Raw genomic sequence first — 26,209 nt, forward strand, 5'->3', positions numbered from 1 at the left:
TCAAAGACCAGGTAATGTTTTACAGCAGGTTTTATTTTGAACATACTTTCATATACAAACCAGTGACTGAGAAAATGGCTCATTTGAAGCTGTATTCTACATGTACAACATCTCCACTTTTCTTTAAACCCAGGACAGTCCGTCTCCGCACACAGTTACGCATAAACTGGAATCTGCAGGACGTTTCTCTTCCCTCAGCGCCGAGTGCTGAACGTTTTGTGTCGAATAGTCCCACAGTACTGCACTGCTAAGTTCCTGCTAAACATCGGACTACTGTATATATCTGAACAGGTTACATCACACTGTAGTCAAGCATGTCCATACATTTGGGGAAAACTACATACAGTACAAGCCATTCATTTCAAACAAGAGCAAACTGGCCAAAATTAATTGGTAATTCCTAAAATGGACAACTAGAACCATGTCTGCATTGTAATCATGTAACCAAGATGGTTAACTTTGGACACATATGCTTGTAGTTTTACTTGCGAAGTGTACAATTACTTGAATCTAACAAACAGGCATTATAGTTAATAGTCTGTATCTACCAGCTCTGTCTTGAAATGCACAAACTTGAATCCCCAGCCACACTTACCAAAAAAGGAGCACTCAAAACCACACTGCACAGTAAATTTTAAGACTGAATATATATTTTGTTTATTATAAGTATTTGTAATTTTACATCCAATGTTAAAATCCATAACAATGTGACAATCAGCTTCATTGCTGTGCTGTTTCCCTCCCTCCCTCCCTCGCCTGTTCACCCCCAAAACAAGCTTGTTAAAATAAAAATTCAAGACCTTTTCAAAGCAAAGGCACATTTGTCAATACGTGTTTTAAAAAGGAAAATAAAGGCAGACCAGCAAGAAGAGTCCAGAGGGAAGAGGTGAGAGGCTTCCGCTGCAGCTCCAGGAACCTTTGGCGACCCCACAATTCTGTATCAATGGAACACAAAACCTGACTTGAAGGAAAGGCCCTCAGCTTGGCTTGTCTGAGAGGGTGAGGCTCCGATAAAAGTAGGGATGAGTGTGAAGTTACAGGGGCGAAAGACTGGCTCCAAACCTCATTTCTGCACTCTGCACTATTTTAACACTTGTCCTGAGCCTCCTAATCTACGGAGGTTATACTTTAACTGTCTGAGGGGGTGGGGGCGCTATATTCGTTCACACCCAGGCCTGCCTGGATGGTGGATTGAGGACTAGAGAGCAGTTCTCCTCCTGACTGGCCTCCCTGCCGCCCCCTTCTACCATAGTCATGGCCCATTTCAGACTGGTGGTTGCATGTTCTGCCAGTCTGATGGGAAACCAGTGGGCTGTGTGAGGTGGGACTGAAGTCCCGCCTCTGCTGTGTCTCTATTGGTCCCAAACATGGGAGGTGGAGTCAGAGAGCGGGACTGCAGGGATAGAGGACACAGCTCCGTGTCATACAAACACCTTGGCGAGGGCGTCTGCGCCAGCACTGGCGATGTAGCACTTAGACGGATGGAAAGCCACATCGTGGATTGACTCTTCAAATTTCTTTCTGTGAGCTGTGAACTCCTGAATGCAGGTTTTACTTTCCAGATTCCACAGACGGATGGAGCAGTCGTGACCTGTGGAGCCGGGAAATAGTTTTAAGTGGAGGAAGGTAAAAAAAAAAAAGAAAAAGCTGCATAAAGCACAGAGCACCTTAAACTAAATTACAAGCACTTACTGCCAGACATGAGATAAAGGCCGTTAGGATCCACAGCTAAACTGGTGACCGCATCCAGGTGAGCCACCATGGAGTGAATCAGCTTCCCACTGTTGTTGTCAAAGAACTTGATGTGTCTGTCCTCCTGTGCTGTAATGCTGATGGGAAGAGTCGGGTGGCTGAGGACCTTGTTGATCTGACAGGGAGTGCCTGCATGTAGGAGACATATATTTTTGTTGGGTTGTTCAGTAGCTGTTAATTCAGTATTTCCCTTAAACATGAACACTGACCTAAGTTTCTTCTGATTTCATTTTAACTTGATATAAACTAACAGCAGGACTGACATGTTTGAATTTAATTTCTCCAATGTAAATATTATTTAAAACTTCAAAAAAAATCCAGTTTCTCAGTTCAAACAGCTTTTTATTGGATAAGCTGCTTAACAAAATAATTAGAAGGAATTCAATTAAACCTGAACGTACCTGGCTCCAAATTTGATTCCAGACTGAGGACAAGCTGGCTTGTCTCCATGTTGAAGAGACCAATTTGGCCATTTGTAAAAGATGTGACAAGGTGGGCGGGTTCACTGCAGACCAGGTCCACAGAGGAGGGAACTCCCAGTTCTAGTTTCAGACAGAGAGAGTCGTGTCACACAAAGTAGTAACAACTATCATTTGGTAAAAATCCATCAGAGTAATAAAGTTGTTACTTTTGTTTTCGTTGAACACTGCAAGGGAGGGGGAGGTGGTGTTGGCGTCCCACAGCCTCACAGTCCCGTCTGCTGAGCAGGAAAGGAGTCGCTGGTGTACACTGCTGTACACCAAACCCCAGACTGAGTCAGTGTGTCCACACAAAGCCCCACGCAGCACAACGGGGTCTGTCGGCAAAGATCAACGCAGCAGTGCATCATTCATCGAGGTATAATTACACAAACCTTTACATCTGTTCAAACAGTTATGACCCTCAATGGTTACCGTAGGAGTCGTATGGGTCGATGTTAGGATTGGGGGTGTTCCAACACTGAATTGTTCCGTCGACTCCTCCGCTGAAACACTGCTCCCCTGTGTTGCTCATAACCACGCTCAGTACTGCCCCCCTGTGGTGCCATAAGGGAATTATCAATGTTTATTATGAAAAGTGTGTAAAGTGAATAATAAATTATAAATAACAATATAACAGATTAGTAAAATAAGTAATAATTAGGGATTGAATGATACTGTAATAATTATATGAGCTTATAATTCATTTGAATGCTTGTACTCAAAAACTTGCTGTTCTAGTGACTCCATGCTTATGCACGCACTGCATGTCAACCTATTACCCTCAGAGCTGTACAATCCATCTATATAGCACTGCTTTCCAAGTTCATCATGTGATTATTGATAAGCAACCTCAAGATGTATCAGGGAGTACTCCGTATTGGCAAATAAACAAAATACTATATTTGTATGAGTTTGTCATAAAAAGGTACTGGGACAATCCCTAACAATAATAATAACAATAACAACAATAATAATAATAATAAGCAGTTTTTACCTGTGTGCCCTGAAAGTGTAGATTGGTTCCACATCTAAAGACGTGCTCCTGTGAACAAAAACAGCGTTAACATTTAAAACCAATGTGCTGAATTTACCAACAGTGAGATTTCAGGTACTTGATTGGTGTGGAGTTGGTTCATTATTTACTGCTCTGTTAGATTCATAAATATAAAAGCAGACAATCACTGCAGTGTTGTGATGCAACATAATGAGTTCAGATGATGATCTCTGCCACATGGGAGCAGTTTCCTATTGTTCAATAAATGGGCCATAACAACTAATGAGCCTGTAATCAAACAACAGCAGCACCCACCCTGCGCCCAGGAAAGAGTTGTTAAAGCGTTTTATTATAAGGTAAAAATATTCTTACTTTTTAGCAGGAGCCGTCTTTTGCAGGTTCCACATTTTTAGTGTGTGATCCTCTGATGCAGTGACAAGAACTGGCTCCACAGGATGGAAAGCCAGAGCACGAATACCATCAAAATGGCTCCGCAGAGTGAATTTGGGGTTCCACGTTTTTCTCATGGCATCCTTGTTGTTACCAATCTGAAAAGAGTGTAAGTTCTGAGTGTTAAGGCTGATTCTGCTAACAACAGTCATAGGGATATATCTGGTGTGAATATGAAGTTAGCTGGTAAAATGCTGGATGGAATATTAGTATTTCACAGTAAATAAGATTATTTTGTCCATAATGTTACACAGTGAAAGTCTTCACATATTTATATGGAAAAAGTCCAAAAATGACAGAATTAATAATAATATATTTTACAAAAAATCTCTGACCAAATGGTGCACAGATTGACCAAATATGATCTTAATTAAATCAAATTATTGCACAAATAATCAAATAATTAAGTTTCCAGAAATGGAAAATGCAGAAACAATAATAATTTGGTTTTTTATTTGTCTCACAATGGGGAAATTTACAGTGTGAGTCTGCAACTGACACAAGCTGCCACAAATTGCCTCTGTTGTGATTTTGGAGTTTGTCATCTATAGAACTATTTTAGTAAGATTTAATGTGGGCCAAATACACTTGTAACCTATTCAGTGATAGAACACTAGCTTATGCCTTGCTTCTTTCCAATCAAACGTAACTAGTGTTACCTCATCGCTTATGTAAACATGACATGAACAAAAACATTTTTAAGAAAAAAGTCAAAAATCACGATGCGGCCCATTGTCCCACTTACATCATATGCCAGACTATCTGCCTCGTTGGCCACAGTAAGTCCAGCCAGTTCTCCCAGGCCCAGCTCACTCTCCATGGCCTCATCTGTGCCCATGATAAATGACTTCCCAGAGGTTGGTGGGAAGGTCATTGCCTCAACTGATGAGGAAAAACAAATAATTATATGGCAAATACTAATGATAAAAGGATGTGATAGTAGCAGCCAGTGTTTGTACTGGTATTTTGACTTGAGCACCTTCGTCTGCTCGGTTCCCCTCGTGCTCATTGAAGCGGGTGGTGTTGGGCCGGCTTTGTGGGGTGGACGGAGGCTGCATGTGAGACAAGTCTTCTGCATCTCGCAGGTTGGCGAGCATGTCCTGCAGTTTGGACCGGTTTGGCCCTGTGTGACAGGTAAAGTAAAACAACAGGGTTAATTCACAGAGTGACAAAGAGAGAAGTGGAGGAGAGAAACAGACAGAAAAACAAAGAAACAACTGAGAACAGGCTGAAAAAAAGGATACAAACAAAGTGAATGTGGGAAGAAAACAGCGCTGAATGGAAAAAAGAACATTAATAAATGATGAGAATATTAAAGAAGAGCAAATAAAGGTCTGCAGCAGTGACTCCGTCAGGTGGACTAAAAGATAACAGTTATCTCTTAGTGTGGGCTGTGTGGACTAAGTTGTTCAACAAGTTATTTAATAAACAATTATTAATATTAATAAAGTTAAGCATAAACAAATGGGCGGTTCTAATATAGAGAAATAAGTTCAAAACAATAGGCTAATTTTTGGGCTCCTCCTCACTCACCCACAATAGTGATAATGTGTCCACGATGGAAAATGTGAAGCGATAGAAGAAAGCGAGGTTTAAGTAGTTGACAGAGTGAAACATCACACCACAGTTACAGAAAGACAAACAGCAGTGACTCAGAGCTTAAGAAGCTTTATTATCCATTAACACAAGAGCAGTAAAGTACTCAGAGCTAAAGCATCACCATGGATGACACATGGAGATGAAGATCACTCTGCTGTTATGACTGGAAGAGATAGTTTTTTTAATGCTTGACAGTGGAGGCAAGGTGAAGCAAATAAAAATAAAAATGAAAAACATTTAAAAGGGAAAACAGAACATGCATCGAGCACAACGCTGATGGAGACAGGTGAGACTGACATGACAGACAGATGCATGACAAGGAGCAGCAGGAGAAGAACCAGCGAAGATGTTCTGGTTTTGATTTGAAGCCTTATGGCTGAACTTTAGACTCAAAGAGAGGAGGAAGAGGAGGGGAGGGAGGCAGGCACTGCCTGACAGGACTTACTCTTCACCCCCTTTTTCCCCTTGCGCTCCTTTCTGTACTGCTCCTTGAGTTTGGTAATCAGGCCCGGGTCCACGTCCCAGGCCTCAGAAATGGGACCTTGCTCGTCCTTCTCTATAGTGGGGGAACAAAACCAGACCGAGAGGCTTTTGAGCAACTGCCCGCGGACTGAGGGGCCGAGCTGGGTGAAGACCTCTCCTAAACTGTTACTTCTCCCAGAGGTTTCTCAAGCCTCGAGGAGAAATCTGAGCTCATGGTGACTTGAGCCAAACAATTTCTTAAAATCTATTTTAACAAAAGAAGTATCAACAGACATAATTTTTTATTTGTTCAAAAGTTTTCTCTCCAATTCCAAAACAAGGTGATAGCTCGTTTAGTAAAATCTTTCATTTGCACATGTGGATTTTGAGTCATTAAACACATAAAATCCTGTGATTTTAAACCACGTTTAAAGTGCAGAGATACTCAAGATGTTCAAATCGAGTTAAAATGCAGTTTCTCTGCTTAGTTCAAAGACATTTAGAGGGAGTTGAGCTGATTTGACGACACAGGAGTGGAGACACATTGTGGTCACAGGATCGCTATGAGAACACAGTGGAGGAGATCACACACTATGGGTTAAACAAAGAAACTCCAAACATCATGATTTATGACCACAGCATGGTATATGAATGACAAGTACTTCATGAACACTGTTCAAACTAAGACAGAATAATAATACAGTCAGCATGTACCAAAATAAAAAAAATTAAATCTATTTGCAATCTAACAAAATAAGAACATTGTACATAACATACCATTTATATGATAATGTTGATCAGTCGTAACCCTAGATATAGACCAAAAAGATGCAATATTCCACAAAATAGTACATGTCTGTGGTAAGAACCAAATTGTTCACACATAATGCCAAAGGATTTGCTTTAGCTCCAGGAATTAGGAAAGTACCAGGAATTCCATGAGTTTCAACTGCAGGGATGAAGAACTGAGTAGAGATATTTGGACTATTTTTAGAAGCCAAATATTCCCCGTTAAGGAAATGAGATTGTTGGTAAGCATAAAAAATATTTGCATGAAAAAATCATCACATTGTGATTAACAATTCTTCAACAGTGTGAAGTGCCCCTTTAGGTGCCCTTCACCGTAGAGCTAGGGCAACAGAGCTCTGCTAAAAGAAAATGTCCCTGTGTGAGGACTAATTAGCACTACCTGTAGAAGAATTACATACATGTGAAGTGCTGTTGAACTTCACAGGCAGAATTATGCTGTTAGAAGAAACCACCTGGCTCTTGAAACTATTATTATTACTGAGATTACATACTACGTGAGGGTTGTGACCGGTACATTAGTTTTAAAGAGCAGCAGCTTAACCATATACTATATTTAGAAATGTAATCTAGAATTTTATTGACTCCTATTGTCTTTCAATCTTTCAATTATTTTTTCTAATCAATCATCATCTGTTTTGAACAGTCCTTCTACTCACCCCAGTCTGTACCATCCCCCGTGCCTCTGGACTCTGGTGAGGTGTCCATCTCGTCAGTGCTGGACAGGAAGTCAAAGCCCTTCAATGCTTCCTCCGTATCAGGGTCTTCAGTGGTGTCCATACTGGCTGGTGATGTAGATGATGCGGGTTTCTTTCTTAGAATCTGAGGGGAAAAAAACTCCAGGGTTGTATTAAATAATACATGTATGATTTCTGCTTCATTGTGTGTCTGTGTGCGTGCTCCAAGAGATGAAAGACTGCTTTTGTTTACCGTTCTAGATTCAACATGAGTCCTGTCCTTCCCCTCACTGTCATCCTCCTCGTCTTCATCACTGAATTCAGCTGCTGCATTCTCAATAAACTTGAAGGCCTCCAACACAGCACTGGTGTCAGACAGCTCAGCCTTCCTGTTGAAGAACAATGGTGCTCCTTATAAATAAATAAATCTGCTTTTTTTAAATTGACATCGTCTGTAGTGACTGTACCTAATAATGAACCATATGTGGAAAATAAATACGTGTTGACTAACTGAGGGCTGTTATTGCCAAACATTTCATTAGTGACTGTGTTTTACCCTGTAGTGAGTATCATTAGCACCTGTGTGGTTTGACAAGACCTCATTATAATCCTACAAATCTCAAGTGTAACCATGTGAATCAAAGCTGGTTTTGTGGCAGTAATAAAAACAAATAATGATTATAATACTTTTTTCCCGGCTCATTAAGCATTTTCTAAATTATATTAACAATTATAATTTGTATTTGTAAAGCACTATTAACTGTTTCTTTTACAATGGCTTTAAAACTTGTTTCCTACTAGTAACTCAAACCGAAGTGTGGAGATTTTCACGGTTCTGTATCAGATCCTCCAAAGATGCACACTCACCCTTTGGTGCCCATGTTCTTGGTGTCTGACCCATTGACCAGAGGCTCAGTGTTGGTTCTTTCACCTGTCCTTCCACCTCCATCTCCAGCTAGACCTAGCAGCGCTCTGACCCGCTGAGACTTCACGTCCAATATGGTGTCTGTGTAGCCCACTTCCTGTAAGTACCTGGAACAATGCAGACAAGTTCAGACCAGATTGACTTTATTTTTTTCAAAAAAACAAATGGAAACTGGTTACTGTAAAAAGTGGAGTATCCTCAGGCAGAGGTCTAGTTAACAGTATCAGCTCTGCTGAGGCCAAATATGCTAGTCATGAAATATTAAACCAACCCTGTGGGGTTTGAGAATAAGCTTTAGCAATCTGTGTTGAGGTCTGACCGAAGGGGAGGGGAGGAGTGTCTTTGCACGTTATTGATCCGTCCCCTGACACACAGTCATGAATAAATTCAGCAACATGTTGGGGCAGATGACATGTGAGGCTGCCTTATGGTGTCTGAAGCAAAGGACTGGAGCCAGGTTTATTTACACAGACTGACTGCAGAGTAAGAAGATGATTAACATGCTTATAGAGTCCAACAGTTACAGAAGAGGACACAAAAACAGTATACAGTTACAGCTGCTGACCAAGTGAGGGAGCTCTTTTCCACGGTGTAATTTTTTACCTCACCACACAACTGACACTGCTTTCAAAACCAGACAGTCTGATACAAGTAACAGTGACGCCTTTTGTACAAAGACTCCACTGGATTTCTATAAAGAAATTGAGCTGATTTGGCTACATTTTCATGTTTACACTACACCAAAACAAACAAGCATACTTCTGCCACAATGTGTGGTCACAGATACCATGTCAGAGTTTAGGAATCAGGGGCGTGACAAGTAACACAACATCGCCTTTGTCTGTCCCACCACTCGACTCTCCCTTTTCCTCAGACATCTACTTGGCACCGTGACAACTCCAGCTTCCGGCATAAGGACAAAACAACAACACTCCCCATTCCACAACTGCACCTTACATAGAAAACACTGAGCTTCAATGCAGTCAACTGTCACAAAGTATCAACTGTGTCCCATATTTAACTACACTTCTTTTCAATGCAATGTTGTTTTGCTTGTGATAAAAAGTCTCGAGGAAGGATTTTAAAATGACAAAAACAAGTCCACATACTGTCTGAGGAGCTGGCGGCCTTGTTTCCAGGACAGCTGATTGTTGAATGACCCAGAAGTTTCATTCTCGTTTGCCTCATCTGGAAGAGAAGACACAAATCAGGACTTCGCAAACACCACAGGCACTGACATTACTTCCACTCGGCAAACACAATCAGAACATTCCTGCATCACAGCATCCTGGCAACTCCACATATCCAGCGCTTTGTTGCCATCAGTGAGTTGACAAACAGTTAGGGTTAAACGTGAGGTCACTGTGTGCGTCCTTAAACTGTTCTATTACTGTTACTCATGATGTTACTCAAACTCTTTGCCAGAACAGGACTTTGATGCTCCTCTGACTCTTTCAAAATGGCTGCTTTCTTCTTTACCAGTGTCTCAGGGCATGCTTGAAAAGGCAACTAAGTGTATCAGTGCCTGCAGCATCATTCACAATGAGACACAGTCTTTATGACTGTTTTGTCAGAAGCGTAGACAAACGGAATTAAAAGCGCTCATCGATTTTCAACAACCTCATCGCCTGTTTATGGAGTCAGCTGGTATTTCAGCATGAAGCACAGGGATGTGTTATTAAGATTTACATGGGGTGTGAGTGAGTGTGTGTCTGTGCTTGTGTGTGTTGTGGGGTTGCTGTTTGGTAAGGCAGGCAATAGAGGGTGAATCAAAAATGGGTTATGCCTCGTTAAGAGGGGTGAGGAGTGGGCAGGTGTACCACCATGCCTGCAACACCTCCCACTCCTCTTCCTTATCCTCCACTTAACACCTCTCTCTCCCTCACCTTCACTCCTCTCTGTCATCAACACTTCAAGGGCTCAAATGCTTTGAAGAGCCATCATGAATAGAGATGAGAAGAGAGGAGAGGAAATAATGTAATCGCACTTAATGGCAGAGGAATTGAGACGTAATTGGGTAAATACACATTAAAAAATACAGCACCCGTTAATATCTATTGCACGTCTAACCAGGTTTAATGCAATAAATGTCAGGTAAAGTCAAATATCTTTGTTCCAATTTGTTTTGTTTTTTTCAAACACATAGTTTAAAGTCTTGAGATCAGAGTCGGTTTCGTTGGCTCAGTATGAAAGAAGATACAAAAGATTCGACTCTGACTTGTATGTACTCTTAGGCTTAGAAAGGATAAATAAGAAGACAAGATGAGAAAAGAGCCGAGCAAAGAAAATAAATACAACTGAGATGTTTAAATAGGTGTGTTTATATTTTAAAACTGTGAGAAATGTGAGAAAATGTGTCAAAAACATTTCAAACGGTCATGTCACTCATGGTATGAGATCTCAGCAGTGATTTGGTGTGAAGAGGTGAAGTGTGAACACTGCATGGGCCTCAGTGGACTTACCGGAATCATAGCTGGGAGGCTTCATGTCACCTTGATTTAACTCTGTCCCATATTTTAACTTGTGATACTTTGCTCTGGAAGTAAACATACACAAGAAAAAGAGGGCAGACAGATGAGCAAAGTTGGCTCAGAGACACGTTGTTATAATCTCTCAGGACAGTGATCACAAAAAGACAAGATTTTCTGCATTTCCCCCCCACTACTGTAAATCATATGCAATACATTGTCAACCCTCTGAATAATATTTCAAAACCTATGGTCAGATTTCTAAAACAGATGTATGAGCCCACCGTTTCTCAGTTTTTCGCAGGGCCCATCAGATGATTGTTACTATTTGGTGAAAGATGAACCCGTTACCTAGAAAGAGCTTCCCAAAAGGCACTGCGTGGACGACATGATGCCCAGACCTGTAACAACACTGGCTTAACTGCTGCCTCAAACCTTTAAAACGTTTAATTTGATGTTGCATCTTCTCACTGCAGGCCTCGCCCTGATACTAAACTATACTGATACTATGTATTTATGTATGTATACACACATATGTATATATATATTTTTCAGAACATCAAAAAGGATTAATACACAACTCAAGCAATGTTATCAGCTAGTATTTTTATTTTTTATTTAGTGTAGTTTTTTTAAAATAGTTGTCTGCACATAGATCTATTTGCAAGAGACCAGGAGAGCTTCACTACACTTTATTTTACCACTCTTGACCACAGCTTGCCCCCAGGACTGAGAGGAAGCAACCACCACTAAAATCAAATTTATTTCAAATTAAAGTACATCCCACATTCAAAGGGCCATTTCTGATATTGGTTTTCAGATACCCTTGGAAACATGACCTGTTGCCTAGCAACTGGGCAAAGTGGCAGTAATCCTGGGTTAGGTGCTGCCTCCGAGACAGAGCATGTGGTGATCTCAGAGGAGAAAAGCAGATAAATATACACTGTGAGCATCAGGACGAGTTCATACTAATGACGGCGTTCCTCTCAGGGAACACCAACCCTGGAGTAGACTGGAGGAGGAGGGATAGAACACGCAGTGACGACTCTTCTGTTCTGCTCTGCTCTCATTAGTCAGACAATCCTCCAGCTCATAGCCTGAATTTCTATTCCCACATTTCTATTTCTGTGAAGCGCTGGTTTAATAAAATGTCCATTCTTAACTTTTACTTTACTTGACTTTGGAGATTCCCTGCATAGCTTTAAGCAGGGTTTGCATTTTGCATTTACAGAATTCCACACATTCCAATGTTATAGTTGCCTAATACAACAAAAATGTTTCACTGTTGGCCACAGAGCAGTTAAAGAGAGGGAGGAGACAGTGAGGAGTGCTGAGCTAAACAGAGTTATCATTAAAACCAAGCCAAGAAGAAATTCCATTTCTTGTTAACTCCTTCAGGCCAATCAAGGGGATTTTAACAAAAAAATACATGAAGAGCATGGAAGACAAACACCTAAAATATCTCTAACCTCATCCAGACCATGTAAACATATCCCTAATGATTAAAATTCACATGAAGAGAGGCGGCTATAGAAAAAGATAAAGCCACTGAAAGCTCTCTGTTCTCAGGTTCAGCTGTGCTTTTAAGAAGGTGAAAGCCAAGTATCACTACAGCTACCATGAAAGGCTTATGTGCGACGGTTACGGGCTACTGAACAGGAGAAGAGAAACAATGTCATTCTTCTGGTTTGCTGATGACAACAGGCTGTGACACTGACATAGACTTAGTAAGAGAGAGGGTTCCGCACTCTCTTTTCACACACACACATATATACACACAGACACACACACATATACATATATATATACACACATATACATATATATATATATATATATATACACACATATACATATACATATATATATATACACACATATACACATATATATATATATATATATATATACACACATATACATATACATATATGATACATTTAAATATAAATAAAACTTCCTGCCAATAGTTACTCTCCTCTAGAGACTTCACACGAGCTGGACCTGAGAGAATCTCTCTGGCACTTTCACTCCCTTACTGTGTCTGCTAACACCAGCTGAGCCAACAGGGCTGCTTACATAGAATATGAATGAGGATGAGCTAGAAATTCTGTTAACTTACCAAAGGACTTGTTACTTAACAAAAACAGTCTTTTAGGAGAGAGTTATTTTTGACATGGAGTCTGAAGGACTCTCCTTTTCTATATTTCCCTTTTCATAGGTTTTTATTTTGGGAGCATGAAAACATTAAATCACCCCAGAAGAGCTGAAGTATTTCTGTCTACTGTGGGTGGGCTTTGGCAGCTGTGGGCAGTACCGGAACTCACCTCTCTTGCTTCAGCGCATACTCGAGCATTTTGATCCTCCTCACAAGATCTTTCTTTAGGTTCTCCTGGCCTTTCCTCTCCCCCTGAAGGAAGGCAATCTGGGCCTGCCAACACAAAAATACAACGTCAGGTCACAGTGATGGTTGTTTTTAAATAGAGTCAATATTTTTATCCGTTGGTTCAGATTTGAACTGACGAGGAACAAAGACTTCAGTTCCAGGAGAGTATATTGAGAATGAGTACTTCTGTTTTGACTGAAACAGTAAAAAATGATGGGAAATGAAAAAAACAAATATTACTGTTCTATTTTAATCAACCTACTCACTCTCCCACACATCAACTGCCCCTGCCTTCAACACAACTCTCTGACTTCAGTAACAGGCAGCAGCTGTTGACACACTCAGTCTGAGTCAGCACTTCATTACATGACACTGCTGAGGACACCCTGTACCCCACCCACACATACACACACAAAAATCAAACCAGCACAGACAAGGTCACAGTGTAAAGTCCAGTAAAGATGCTGCGTACAGAAAATATATACGTTAACCTCACATCAATGTGTTGATCTGACAAAGAGTTGGTACCTTACACAGCGGTAAAAACAGATTCTTTTTCAATACCTAAACATTCAGATACTGATTTTGACAACATTTGAACCTTTAACTGTGCAGAGCCATTGTTTTCCTGTCAAGCATTTCCCTGCACTTCAACCTGCCACACTTGGTAATTATCTTAGGGAAAGCACCAAGATGAAATTAGTAACAAATTAGCTGATCTGAATCTTAAGTATCAGATTGGAACAGATTTTGGCTATTTGATCTAATACATGATATGGATTAGACTTAAAAATTAGAACAAATTAATCATGCAATGATTTGTAGTAGATTCACAAACAAACTCCAACCGGAGAATCATTACATTTTAAACTAATATTCAGTTTAAATAGGTTTAACACTCATTATTTCAAGTGACGTTAATTTGCATTCAAATAGTTAAACAAACATAAGACTTGATTTTTTTTAATGCACTAAAGCACACAGTGAAAGCAGGAAAAAAAATTATGTGCTCACTTTTCTGCACACAAACAAAATCATGCCATCATGTGGATAAGTGTGTGATGGGCAGTAGTACTGCAGCATGCATGGACCAGAACAGAACAGAAACAACATGGAGTTGCACTTGGATTCAAATATTATGCTTTTATTAACTGGAATAAATAGAGAATAATAAAAAAAAACAATTATAAGTTCAAGGTAGTTCATGCTTATTTACGTGCTATATTATTTGTGTGTGTGTGTGTTTTAAAGCTGCGCTGAAACATGTCAAGAAATACAAACACGTAACACTAAAGACAAACCTAAGAGTCAGTCGCACCTAAATATAGCTGCTTTACTGAAGACAAAAGCACTACAAACATCAAACCTCAAAAACAACAATTCTCCTGGGATGCTCTAAAACCATGAGTCCTGTCTCAAATAGGAAAGACTATTGAATTAAATCCCTGCCTTTCACTCAACATGCAAAGGAGGGTGTGAGTTTGAGTGGGCTGCTTCACAGTTTCACATCGTTGCTGAGTGGAGCTGCTGTAGTTGCCTGCAACAATGAGTCACGACTGTACTTTAGTAACAGAATTTCATACCGTCTACATTTCTCTGCAGAGGAAATTAGCAACCTGAGTGCCACAGCTCCAGGGCTCTCACCTATCTCAGTACTGGTTTAGCAAAGTTAGCTGGCATTGTTCAAAGACCAGTAGTCAATAGTGATTCCAACTATGGATGCTGAGGAAGATCAGCACAGCCTATGCATCAATTTATCTAATAGATCTAAACATGGCCAATCTACATCCTGGTTAATGTGCATCTGACATGAGCTGGATCTATACTAATGCATTCAGGATTGACAGGAATGTTAACAGCATTTATTATGCTTGCCACCTCTCCACAGCATAGAACAGCCATCACAAGGCCAAAACCCAAACAGGTTAGACCTCACCAAAAATAGGCCCCTGGTGCATTAAAAATAAATGCTCACGTACAGAAACACAGATCTGGGGAAGCGATAAATAATACGTCAACAAGGTCGAAGGAAGAAGAGTTAATAAAAGACTTATGTGACAGCAGAAAATGTGGTGTAGTCCTTTCTGGATTGAAGCAGGGTTATTTTCTACTTGGACAGGCACAGAGAGAGCAGGGATGAGCAATTTCTGATATGTATATATATATATGTATGTATATATATATATGTATGTATATATATATATGTATATATATATGTATGTATATATATATGTATGTATATATATATGTATATATATATATGTATGTATATATATATGTATGTATATATATATATGTATATATATATGTATATATATATATGTATATATATATGTATATATATATGTATGTATATATATATGTATGTATATATATATGTATGTATATATATATATGTATGTATATATATATATGTATGTATATATATATATGTATGTATATATATATATGTCATAGCTGTATGAATGAGTGTCAGCTTTATAAACACTTTAACAAAAGTGGCATGATTATATCATCACTACGACTATCCCAGATTTAGATCCTTCTAGGGATTACCATACAGGATTCTAATCTTAAGGTCCTACTCTGAGACATGGATCTAAAAAACTAGGCTAAGACATCAATCTCAATGCCTGCAGACTTATGTGATATTTATCCTCAACACAAGTCATCCCATGTGTTGGGAAATTATTAGGAATTATCAACAAGAGAACAAACAAAAGAAATGACCAAGATTGTGAACATAAATCCTCACATGTTGCCTGACTTCGAGTCAGTCTATACCAGGTGGTCATTTGGTAAAATATTATGGCAAAAATTTAAAAAAAAAATGTGTTGGCTGATGAAAAAAAAAGATGCTCACAAAAAGTTCCCAGTGTTCCAAAGATCCAATAAAGTATGAAGTTTAAAATAATTGTTACAGTAAATCTAGACAAAAATGATTGTGACATTGCCATGACATGCTATGGGATACGACCCTGGAATAAGTGCAAAATTGCAAATGACTGACATGTGAGAAATTGTAAGCAGACCAAAAAAAAAAAAAAAAAACACTTGCGGGGAAAACACCTTTAAACCACATAGAAGTTTGCTAAATAGTACCTGGAGAAACACATACAGCATATTGGCTAAGACGTGACAGTAGTACCCATTGGACATAAAAATGCTGACATAAATAAAATAGGAGATCCAGAATGGGAGATCACATTATCTTGTTATACTGCAAAGAAGACTAAGATGAGCTTTATCTGTCACCTGCTTTACATGAAGCATGCTTCAAAAACTACATATTTCAACTTCATCTTCAGAGACTCAAAACAATGGACTGTGAGAAGCAAAATACTTGTCTGAAAGTTGTTTATCTAGCCCCCCCAAAGGTGCAGTATACTGACATCAAAAATGTATATCTGGGGGAATTAGGGAAAGTAACTATGCTTAAACTATGTTTCGTAACATAAAAAAAAACCCTGAAAAAAGGTCAGGTGTTGTTATGTGCAGTGGTGTGGTGTGTTACAATAAAAAGTAATTCCCTTTACCTTTCTTGCCCACAACAAACCCTGGCCCTGGACACCCTGCAGTGCCAGAGATAGAGGAGAGAGCACCTCTGTGAATCCTTGGCTCCCCACCTCTCCTCTGTCAAAAATTAACCTTAGGAGGAATGCAGTGAGTCAACTAGGGCCATAAAGAGACACAGGAAGCGTTTAATTCCCTGCCTCACACTGACTGCATTATTAGGCTGCTGGATAAGGGCTCCTTAGTCTGTCTGAGTAAGACACATGGAACGGGGCGCCCAGCTAGAGCACGGGACCATTCAGAGGCAGAAAAAGGAGGTGCAGGTTTTGGAAATGAGGAGAAACTAAACTCTGGCCGCTGGTTAAACTCTGGTGCGGTAAGGTAACAATGGCTGTGTCGTACTTACTGCTTTGACACACGCAAGCTCAGGTGTTGATTTTCAACTTATTTAAATGACTGAAAACAACGCTGGAAGAAGCTCTCAGTGTCATTGATCACAATTTGAAATACATTTAAAGACAGAACTGCTTTACACAGCACAAACAGAATCCACCACGTAATGGCCATTAAAGTTCTTTTCTGCACCATTTAAGTTAAAACAGCTTTCCTTATAACTGCTATATTTGCATTCAGACCAACTGCTCACTGAAGGCAGCAAAAGAAAAGCGCTTTGTTTCAGCTTAAAAGGGTCTACAAATGAATATATAAACTGTATATTAACATTGTTTATGTGAACAGGAGACCTTACAAACAGAACTATGGATTCAAGGCATGTTTACTCCAGCATCATTAACATAGACGGTTATCAAAGATTTTTTTTGGATCATATAGAAACTGTACAAAATGCAGTGCATGTTATTGCCAAGATGTAAGTCAATTAAAGGAAATCTGCAGAAACTTTAGGGGTACACACAAACAAATTAGTTACTCATATTGGCCCTTATACTATGCTGTCTGCTGAGCATGTAAACAAGCAGGTGTAAACCCCAAATTTACAATGCAAACAACACCGACTCCAGCAAATACTGGTTTTACACTCACAGCAAACCAATCAGCGACGTGATGGCTGACCTGATAACCTGCCAAGTACATTCCATGAATGCCATTAAACTGGATGGAACAGAAAAAAAGCAACAGTGGCAGCAAAGCAACAGTGTAGAATCCCAGCTAGTGGTACAGTTGAATTTTTGGAATGCTTACAGGAAGACAAATGCCTAAAAAATGCATTCTGTAAGTTCAAGTAGAGCAAAACAATGTAGACAATGTCTGACTTTTCCACGTTAGCATTCTTTTTTATTAAAAACAAAAAACAACATATTCACAATAAGAACATACTTCATATAATTCCTGCCAGTTAAAATCTATGCTGTTTACTGTTTGAACTGGGTGGCTCTGCCCAGCTTAAATGAAAATCTTTAATAAATGCATTCATCAATAATTAAATACAATAAAAAAGAGTTCAAATACAGCTTCACACACTTTCCCTCTATGCTAAATACAGACAGACACTTCATTTACACCTCCTATACTGTGACATGTGAGAATGTCTGCTGTGAAAAAGCCCAGTACATAAACTGTTGATGTGTTTGACAGTCTGCACCGTGGTTAATCAGACTACTCCTCAAGGATGAATAACACACCTACGATATTTACCGCATAAAAATAGAGACAGGTCTAGACACACACAGATATTGACAGACAGACTGAAGCCCATTTTATGCGCAACGCTTAGTACGGAAACTGAGCCCTTCATCTGTCCTTTGCATTCTTCATGTGCACAATTGGGTACATTTTCGAGGTGCTTGCGGACAGCAAACATAAGGAATGCAAGGCACTATGAGGGCAGTGGCGATTTAAACTGACTTATATTATCACATTTGTGAATGGAGCATGCATAGTGACTAAATAGTGCTCGAACATACTTTTAAACCCTGCAGTAAAACATATTCTTAAAGTTTATGATTTAACTAGTGCTGGGCAAGTTAATGCATTGTTAGTGTGTGAATATGTGAATTAATAATTAATGAACCAACATCATTTTATCATGACGATTATTTTCTAATATTATTACTTTGGTCATTCATTGTTTAGCATTCTCTCCCCAGCAGGGACAGAAATGGAGAAAGGTACCAAACTGGTACATGGACATTTTCAACCAATCTCCGAGGCACCTCAGTTTTATTACATTGTTTTCGTTCCAACTTCCTGAAATGCAAAACACCACAAACTGAAGTTTCACACCCAGCTGTTTCTTCACCTCCACAGAGGCCAATTTAAGTGTTTACTCCTTTTCACAACTGCAGGCTGTCTTGGAAAGAATCAGGCACCAACTCTACTCTATGTACACATAATATAGCCTGATTCAACCATGTCTGAGGTGTGGTTAGTAAATAAACTGCATAGTTGATCCTTATGTAACAATTTGTCCTTTACATGGTCACAGTTACAACATGATGAAGCTCATGTTTTTAATTACAATCAAGAATGAATTCTCAACCAATTAAGACATTTTTCTTAAGAAAGTGATTTGAAAATGCAATAGATTGAATGAAAATTTTAACCAAACCATAATCACACTTGCTGACTAGATGCTATGTTTTTAATTGGCATTGATTTTTGAGTCAAATGACTGATTTTGTCAACTTTTACAACTAAGTATCAGCGCCTACAGACAGTGGGCCTTGTTTATAGCTGTTCCACATAAACAAAAACATATCTGTAGTACTGCTTTTTTTAAAAGGATAAAAATACTCTGGCATGTGTATCCCCAATTCATAAAAACTATTAACCAACCTTTACAAACATAGTGTACAACATAGCTGCAGTCTACTTAAAAGCTAAATTTAAAATCCCACAGTAGTTCACGACTTTTTACACAATCAACACCATTGGCTAACATTACAGAAGAGAAGACCCAACATGGACATAAGTGTGGGTTTCAACTGACATTTAACAGTTTGATTGTTTTACGTTGTAGAAACAGAAGACTTGCTGCGCTCTTGAAAACCAAAGTTGTGGTCTGGTCAGCACTGCTTGGTTGGTTATGATACATTTCTGTTCATCTCACCCTCAATGTAAACAGCGGGACTGAAGATAAGTGCTTCCACAGTTTGGCCTCGACTGTTTGCCTCATGTTCAAAATAATTAGAAAACCCACATTTGCGTTTTTCATCTGTGCATGAGAGGACGCAATGGCTCTTCAGCAGCACTTGCCATGTTCAGCAGCACAGTGTCATGAATATTAAGTAGCATTCATGTGTTTAGCTGCCGTGCAGGGGAGGGGCACCAAGCCTGTCTGCAGTGGTGCTGTGTAGTTGCATCAAAAGCCAGCAGTGTAGGTATAAAAAATTAATTAGCATCTATACTTTCTATATTTGTCTATATTATTTGGTGCTGTTCAAAAAAAATGTTTTAAAATAAACAAAGAAAAACTTAAACTGGAACAAGAGTTATTTTGATCACAAGTGTTAACCTGAGCTTCATCTGAAACTTTGCAGTGACACATCACAGAGCAACGTTACACTGCAGTGTTATCTTACAAAGCACACAGACAACGGCATTTTACTTGTGCAGGGACATCACACTTCATCGCACTAAATGTATTCAGATCTGACAATATGACAGGGAGAAAGGAAAGGAACAAACTCCTAGTAATTCAGTTTTCCACAGGAAAAACCTCAACAACATTAGTTAGGGCCTGTATTCATCTGCCCGAACTTGAAATATTAAACAGAGCAAGCTCACTTCTGTAAAAGAGGAAAAAAAATTAGTATGCTGCAAAGACAAACATAGGAGTATTGTGTAGAATTGTAGAATGTATTACAGTAGCAATAGCTGCAAAGGCCGCCTTTCTTGTCAGGTTTCTTGAGGATACTGGGTGCAGCACTGGGTGCAGCATTGCATGTTTCTGCATAAATATTACATAAGGCTCACAGAGCACATGCACTCATTCACAAGCCCAAGCAAGGATTTACTGTACAATTTAACATCAGCATTTTCTTTGACAAATGGATTTTGTGACTGCGCTGCTGCCCCTGCCACAACCATGTGGCAGCAGCAGCTTCACACACAAGATGGTAAAGGAGGAAAAAAATACAATAATGTGGACACCCTTTAAATCTAAAAAATGTATGTATAGACAGGCAATTTTTTTTACAATATCTAGAAAGCCGCTAGAAAATTCAATGTCTCAAAATCCATGCGCAACATATACATTAATTATAGGTAGCATAAAAAACATTGTTTAATATAGGTAAAGGAATGTATCTACATACTTACAGTATGTGACGGTTTTTCCATTTGTACCAAGTTTAGAAGTCGGTTAGAGAACTATATACTTATGCTGTTTAACAGCATGTACTGCACAGTATAATTAAATACTATATGCGGCTAGAGCATTAGACAGAGTCTAGTGACTATGCATCAAATTGTTACAGGGGTGAACGTAACTGCTTTCTTGACTATATCTATTTGTTCATAAGGGATTATATTTATGTTCTGTTAGGAATGCTGTGTTCTGTAACACAATTCATCTCATTTTGAAATGTTTTTGTAATCTTTCCCTTGTACACACATTTTTCCTCTTTATAGTTAATAATTAATTTTATTAAACTATATCAACCACTGCCAGAGTTTAATGTTGTTAAAATAGGATTGTGTTAAAGAATAACATGGCATCATCTGTATAACGTGAACTTGCAGTGATGTGATGTACCAACACAACCTTGGTTTACTGTATATGGTGTAATTATACAAATTAGAACAACAAAACTGCTCTGGAAAACTTGGAAAACTTAAAAAGTAAAAATTAGAACACCATCACATAGCGACCCCAGCTTCAAAACTGATAGACCAATGAGTTACTATGAAAATGGGGACGGCAGCCAGCTGTCCTGCCCTCCCACACAGACAGACCGAGGCCATAAGTGTGAATGAATAAAGCAGGGAGGAATTAACAGGCCCACAGGGCAGCGCTACAGCACGGAGAAATGCTCTGGTGTGAGTCCAATGGGGGCAGTGGAGCAACTCCCAGAGGAACAGACTAGAGTTCATGAACATGGCTTCCTTCATGTTATCCTACATAAAAAAACAAATAATTCTCAATTACCCTGACTTCAACAGTATAATCAAAATGACCTTTAGATGCTTTTGTGGCAGTTCTGTCGACACGTTTTGACTAAATAGGGCAGTGAGCCCTGATACTTTGTAGTCCACTGTACATTCTGTGCACAGGAGATAAGATATGAGCAGTTAAGTGGCATTATTAGGACATGACATTAGACTCTCGATTTTCTCTGTATACATGCAGCAGATACATGCAGTAGAAACGCAGACTGTAGTTCCTCAAAAGAAGAAGATTAAAATAAGAATTAATGCAATTCTCCTAGGCTTCGACCACAAACACATTTGTAGCACTTGTCCGGCAAATAAAATTCATCAGGAACAGTTAAAACTTTTGGGGTTGCAGTAAAAGGTTTTTCCCAAACTATGGAGACCTAAGTAAAAGGGCTATGACAAGTCAATCATTTAAGCAAGGAAAATACTACTACAAATTACAAGTTTCATCTGTTCTAAAGACTTTCAGAAGAGTTCTTTTGTGTTTTAGAGAACCACAGCATGCACTACATGTCCATTCGCTTTGAAGGTCTGCTAAGCTATGTAATTTTTGTTCAACTTGACTTCTGTAAAAAGTGACAGCCCTAACAGAAACTACAGGGTTTTTTGTAACACAGTAAGAGTTTAAATATTTAAAGCAGCCACAAGTGACCACTGTATATATGCAGTACTTTTGATGATAAAAGCTGTACTTTGCTTTTTTGTACTTTCCCATTCCAAGCTGCACAGACGAGACAAAAATAGCTTCAGCTCGGAGGTGGATGTGGTATCAGCTGAGGAATGACAGCGACTACCATTTGTAAATGCCTCTATATGTGTATGGTGCATCCATTCACACTGACCACTGTGGTGAACATGCTCAGGGCGTTCTATAAGTAAAAATACACCAAGTATAGTGGTAAACCAACAAAGATTGACTTATTCGATGTGGCCATATAGTTACGTGGAAATTAAGTACCATGATACACTGCGTCTGTGTCTGCTAAAAGCATTTCCTGTAGTAATACAGAAGACACTTCTGGTCAGGATAAGCACGTCCATGTTTCCGTCTATACCTAAATGAAGCTTTACACCCCACGTCACCTTCAACCTTCTCCTGGTGTCATATTCTGACCGCTGACAGATACTTCTGGCAAGGAGATACCTTATGGAGCAGGGATTTCCCCATTACTGGAGGCCTGGACGGGGTGTAACTCAATTCAACCTCAGTCACAGAGTGTTTATATGTTTAGCAATGTGACATCACTATTATACAAATATTCCATAATATATATTTATAAATATAATACGACAAACACTGAAAGCTGTTTGATTATATCATGGTGTTCCAATGAAACAATTAGGACATAGGAATACATTTAAACAATAACAGAGATGCTATGTGGCAAAAAACTGGTACAAGATGTATATTAAATTTTAACCATGCTCAATTAATAGAGCAATTCAAATAAAATAGATTGATTGGTGTGTTGAGGCATGAAACCTAAGACAAATTACTGTCTCAAATGATTAATCATTTATTGTTCAGGTACGTCATTCTTTAGCAAAGAAACAAAGAAAAACAAAACAAAAAAAATAACCACAAATCAAAAATTGCAATGTACAAATATGATAATCAAATGATTAAACAACACTTTACATCAACAAAAATAAAGCACTGATTCAGATTCTGAAAGCATTTGATACACTCTGAAAATGGATAGCAAATAATCATTAGTTTCAATTTGCTCTCACTACCAAGATGGAATATGACAAACTGATGTCACCCACAGAGCAAATCAGCTTGACTGAGTCAATCCATTAATCGTCAATGATCACTCAGCTGGAGTTTGATCATAATTGACAGCAGCCCTCGCACATAGACACTGCACATCAGCAGGACAAGTTTGTGAACAGCACTGCTTCAGGAGTGAGGAGTGGCTCTGAGCGTGATCTAAGAGCCTGACTGGACAACATTCCTATGAGCCCTGAGGTTTGCCTCCCTCCCAAACAGAACACACAGCTTTAACTGTTTTCCTTTTCATGTTTGACAACCCAGAAGAAAAGCAACATCAGTACTCACTGGGTTGTGAAATTGTACATATTAAACGTCTCGAGTTTCAAAAAAGTTCTTCTCACCTTAATAAGCATGACTGATTTAGGGATTAAAAACCCCACAATAACCACACTATTTAGACTGAATATTACTGTGAATTTATGCCTCACAGTGCCTCTGCTAAACATAAATCCACCAATTACCTCAAGATGTACACTAAAAGAAGTGTAAATAAACAAGAGACAATGTGAACACAATCCAAAAATGAAAGTAAGAGGTTAACATTACTTGTAAATTTCAAGCCTTTTTACCAGTCAGTCAATCATCACTGCTATGGGAGAATAAGAAATGCAATAGACTAGTTTAAATTGCAATAAAGTCAAAGACATTTGGAGTTCAAATAATGATGAAAACTTCAATCAGCCTGAAGGACTAACATGCAACAAAAACAAAGGCTGAAATCGCACTCTTATCAATTTCCCGCCATAAACAAACCCTCCAATAAACCTTTTAGCAACCTCACCGCTCTTTACCACAGTTGCTGCACTTCTGTGATATGCTTGTTACACGACAGCAGACAGGAAGCTTGGTACACAGGCCAGACCGAGGCACTGAACAAGGCTGATGAGTCAAAACCCCACTATAGTGTTTGAGGCATACGTCACTGATCTAAAAAGGATGCACTGTCTCCCTTGTGTCCCTTTGTTAGCCGTGAGGAGTAGGTGGAATATGTCGAATAAAATACCAGGCAAAAGTTGGTCTTGTTCTGTTATCTCTATATAGCACCACACTTTGTCAAAATGAAAAAAAAAAACGAATAAAATGGCAATATATTGAGCATGGAATTAAATTACATTATAACTAAAAAAAAACTATGTTGATAACAGTCAACAACTGCAACAGAGTGTTCCCACGGTTCTCTTCAAAACTGCACCAATAGCCACTTGCAGGGAATTAAAAAAAGATAAAAAGATAAATACATGCAAACATACATTTTGTGTTTTCTTGTAATATTTTGCTGATACACTGGCATTCTATAATATGAAATCAACATAAGTATGAGACCCTAAAAATCAAATCATATATAAACTTACAAAGCACTAGCTCAAAATCTGTAACAACTGCTGTGAGTGCTTCCAAGGCCATCTACCTCTACTGCATACCAAGTATGACATCTTGGAATAATTTACAGAGACAAAATATGTTGATGTTTCCAAATGGTCTTTCTTACCCAAAAATCTAGAGCAGATATTGATAATGATATACAAGTCTAAATGGGATATCGGGGATAACCAGTAGTGTATCAGACTTATTACACCATGGACTAAATGAATAATTTCTCCCTATAAGAACTTTACAATTTTTCTTATTGCTTCTCTGATTATGATGCTTACTTATATTCTTTACAATTTAATCAGTGCAATAAGATATTTTTGGAGACAGTCAGATGACTAGTCAGTGACTAACATAATAAGAAATTAAGGGGAACATTGTGCATTTATAAAACATTAACTTCAAGGTTTACCGACTTGAACATTATGGTCTATAAAACTGTGAACAGTGTAATGGCAGGAAACTCTCTTTTGAATAGCTGTGTATCTGATAAAGGCTACAACTATGAGTGTGCTACTCACCTTTATTAGGAATACTATGCTTTTCACTAAAGACAATGTCAACCATCCATTTGATAAAAATGCCGTTTAAACACACGACACAATGGCTTTACAGCCTCTACTGTCAACAACCACAGCACTCTGCTTCACATGTTTTTTATTTTTATTTTATTTTATTTCAGGGATTACAGATTAAGTGTAGTGGAAATCAAGGCGGGGTACTTACTATACGTGCAGCTATAGTGAGTACTTAACGTTAGCTGTCTCCCTTTACTAATTCTACTATGATAGTAATTGTTAAACAACTGGATACGTTAACACGCGTTTTTACATTCAAACCACATTTTAAAAGTTTCCACGAGAGGAGGAAAAGTTATTTAAGAACGGTCACCGTAAATAAGTCTGAAACAGCCGTCGACAGTCTGATCAGGGGGCGCTGTAGCTCATTTAGCTGTGTAAGCTAAAGCTAACAAGCTAGCCTTGTCTCCAGAACAATCAAAAACAACTCAGCGAGAGTACCACAAATTTCCGGGTAGCGCCACTAGCGTGTACTCCAATAGATGGTAAAAGGGAGGTGTTTTACCTGTAACTCGGCCCGCTCCACCTCCCACTGTGCTCTCTCTACTTCGAAACGGGCCCATTCGTGCTGCAGGAAGTGCAAGATCCCCGGGATACTGTACTGCGCCCTGGCCGCCTCCCCAGCGTCGCCATCAGGCAGAGGTCCCTTTCCACAACCCGGTAAAACGGAGTTGTTATTATTGTTGAAGAACACACCGGGCCCTGCCTGTTCGTCCATGGCCGGGCTCGGTGGAAAGGTCTGCCCGTCGTCTTCGCTGACTGAGTCGGCGTTCTGAATACCACTAGAGAGGCTGAAATCTATCAACCGCGCTCGGTGTGCTCGGCTGCTGTAGGGAATGAACTCACTTTCTGACAGCTCTCTGACATTGAATGA

General features: G+C 39.1%; 1 protein-coding gene across 1 annotated transcript; it reads right to left on the minus strand.

Annotated features, from left to right (window-relative positions):
- Positions 1-12: 12 nt before the first annotated feature.
- Positions 13-26,209, minus strand: LOC103387624 (striatin). The gene is made up of 17 exons (XM_008322353.3): positions 25,841-26,209; positions 12,923-13,026; positions 10,590-10,663; positions 9,237-9,315; positions 8,070-8,234; positions 7,456-7,591; positions 7,185-7,347; positions 5,702-5,812; positions 4,637-4,780; positions 4,403-4,539; positions 3,580-3,755; positions 3,208-3,255; positions 2,646-2,767; positions 2,381-2,548; positions 2,154-2,294; positions 1,693-1,881; positions 13-1,591 (listed from the first exon to the last, which is right to left on the minus strand). Exons 1-17 carry the CDS (start codon positions 26,051-26,053, stop codon positions 1,422-1,424), a joined length of 2,340 nt encoding a protein of 779 aa, XP_008320575.1. The 5' UTR covers positions 26,054-26,209; the 3' UTR covers positions 13-1,421.

This window comes from Cynoglossus semilaevis, chromosome 12 (genome assembly GCF_000523025.1).
Source record: "Cynoglossus semilaevis isolate Cse_v1.0 chromosome 12, Cse_v1.0, whole genome shotgun sequence".
Taxonomy (NCBI): Eukaryota; Metazoa; Chordata; class Actinopteri; order Pleuronectiformes; family Cynoglossidae; genus Cynoglossus; species Cynoglossus semilaevis.

Bases quoted from the DNA above. Each gene is read 5' to 3' on its own strand.
- LOC103387624 (XM_008322353.3), bottom strand. From the start codon at position 26,053: ATGGACGAACAGGCAGGGCCCGGTGTGTTCTTCAACAATAATAACAAC. The intron at 7,348-7,455 runs GTAAACAAAAGC...TTTTCCCCTCAG, and splicing joins CTCATGTTGAATCTAGAACG to ATTCTAAGAAAGAAACCCGC. The intron at 5,813-7,184 runs GTGAGTAGAAGG...CCCCCACTATAG, and splicing joins GGGGGATGGTACAGACTGGG to AGAAGGACGAGCAAGGTCCC.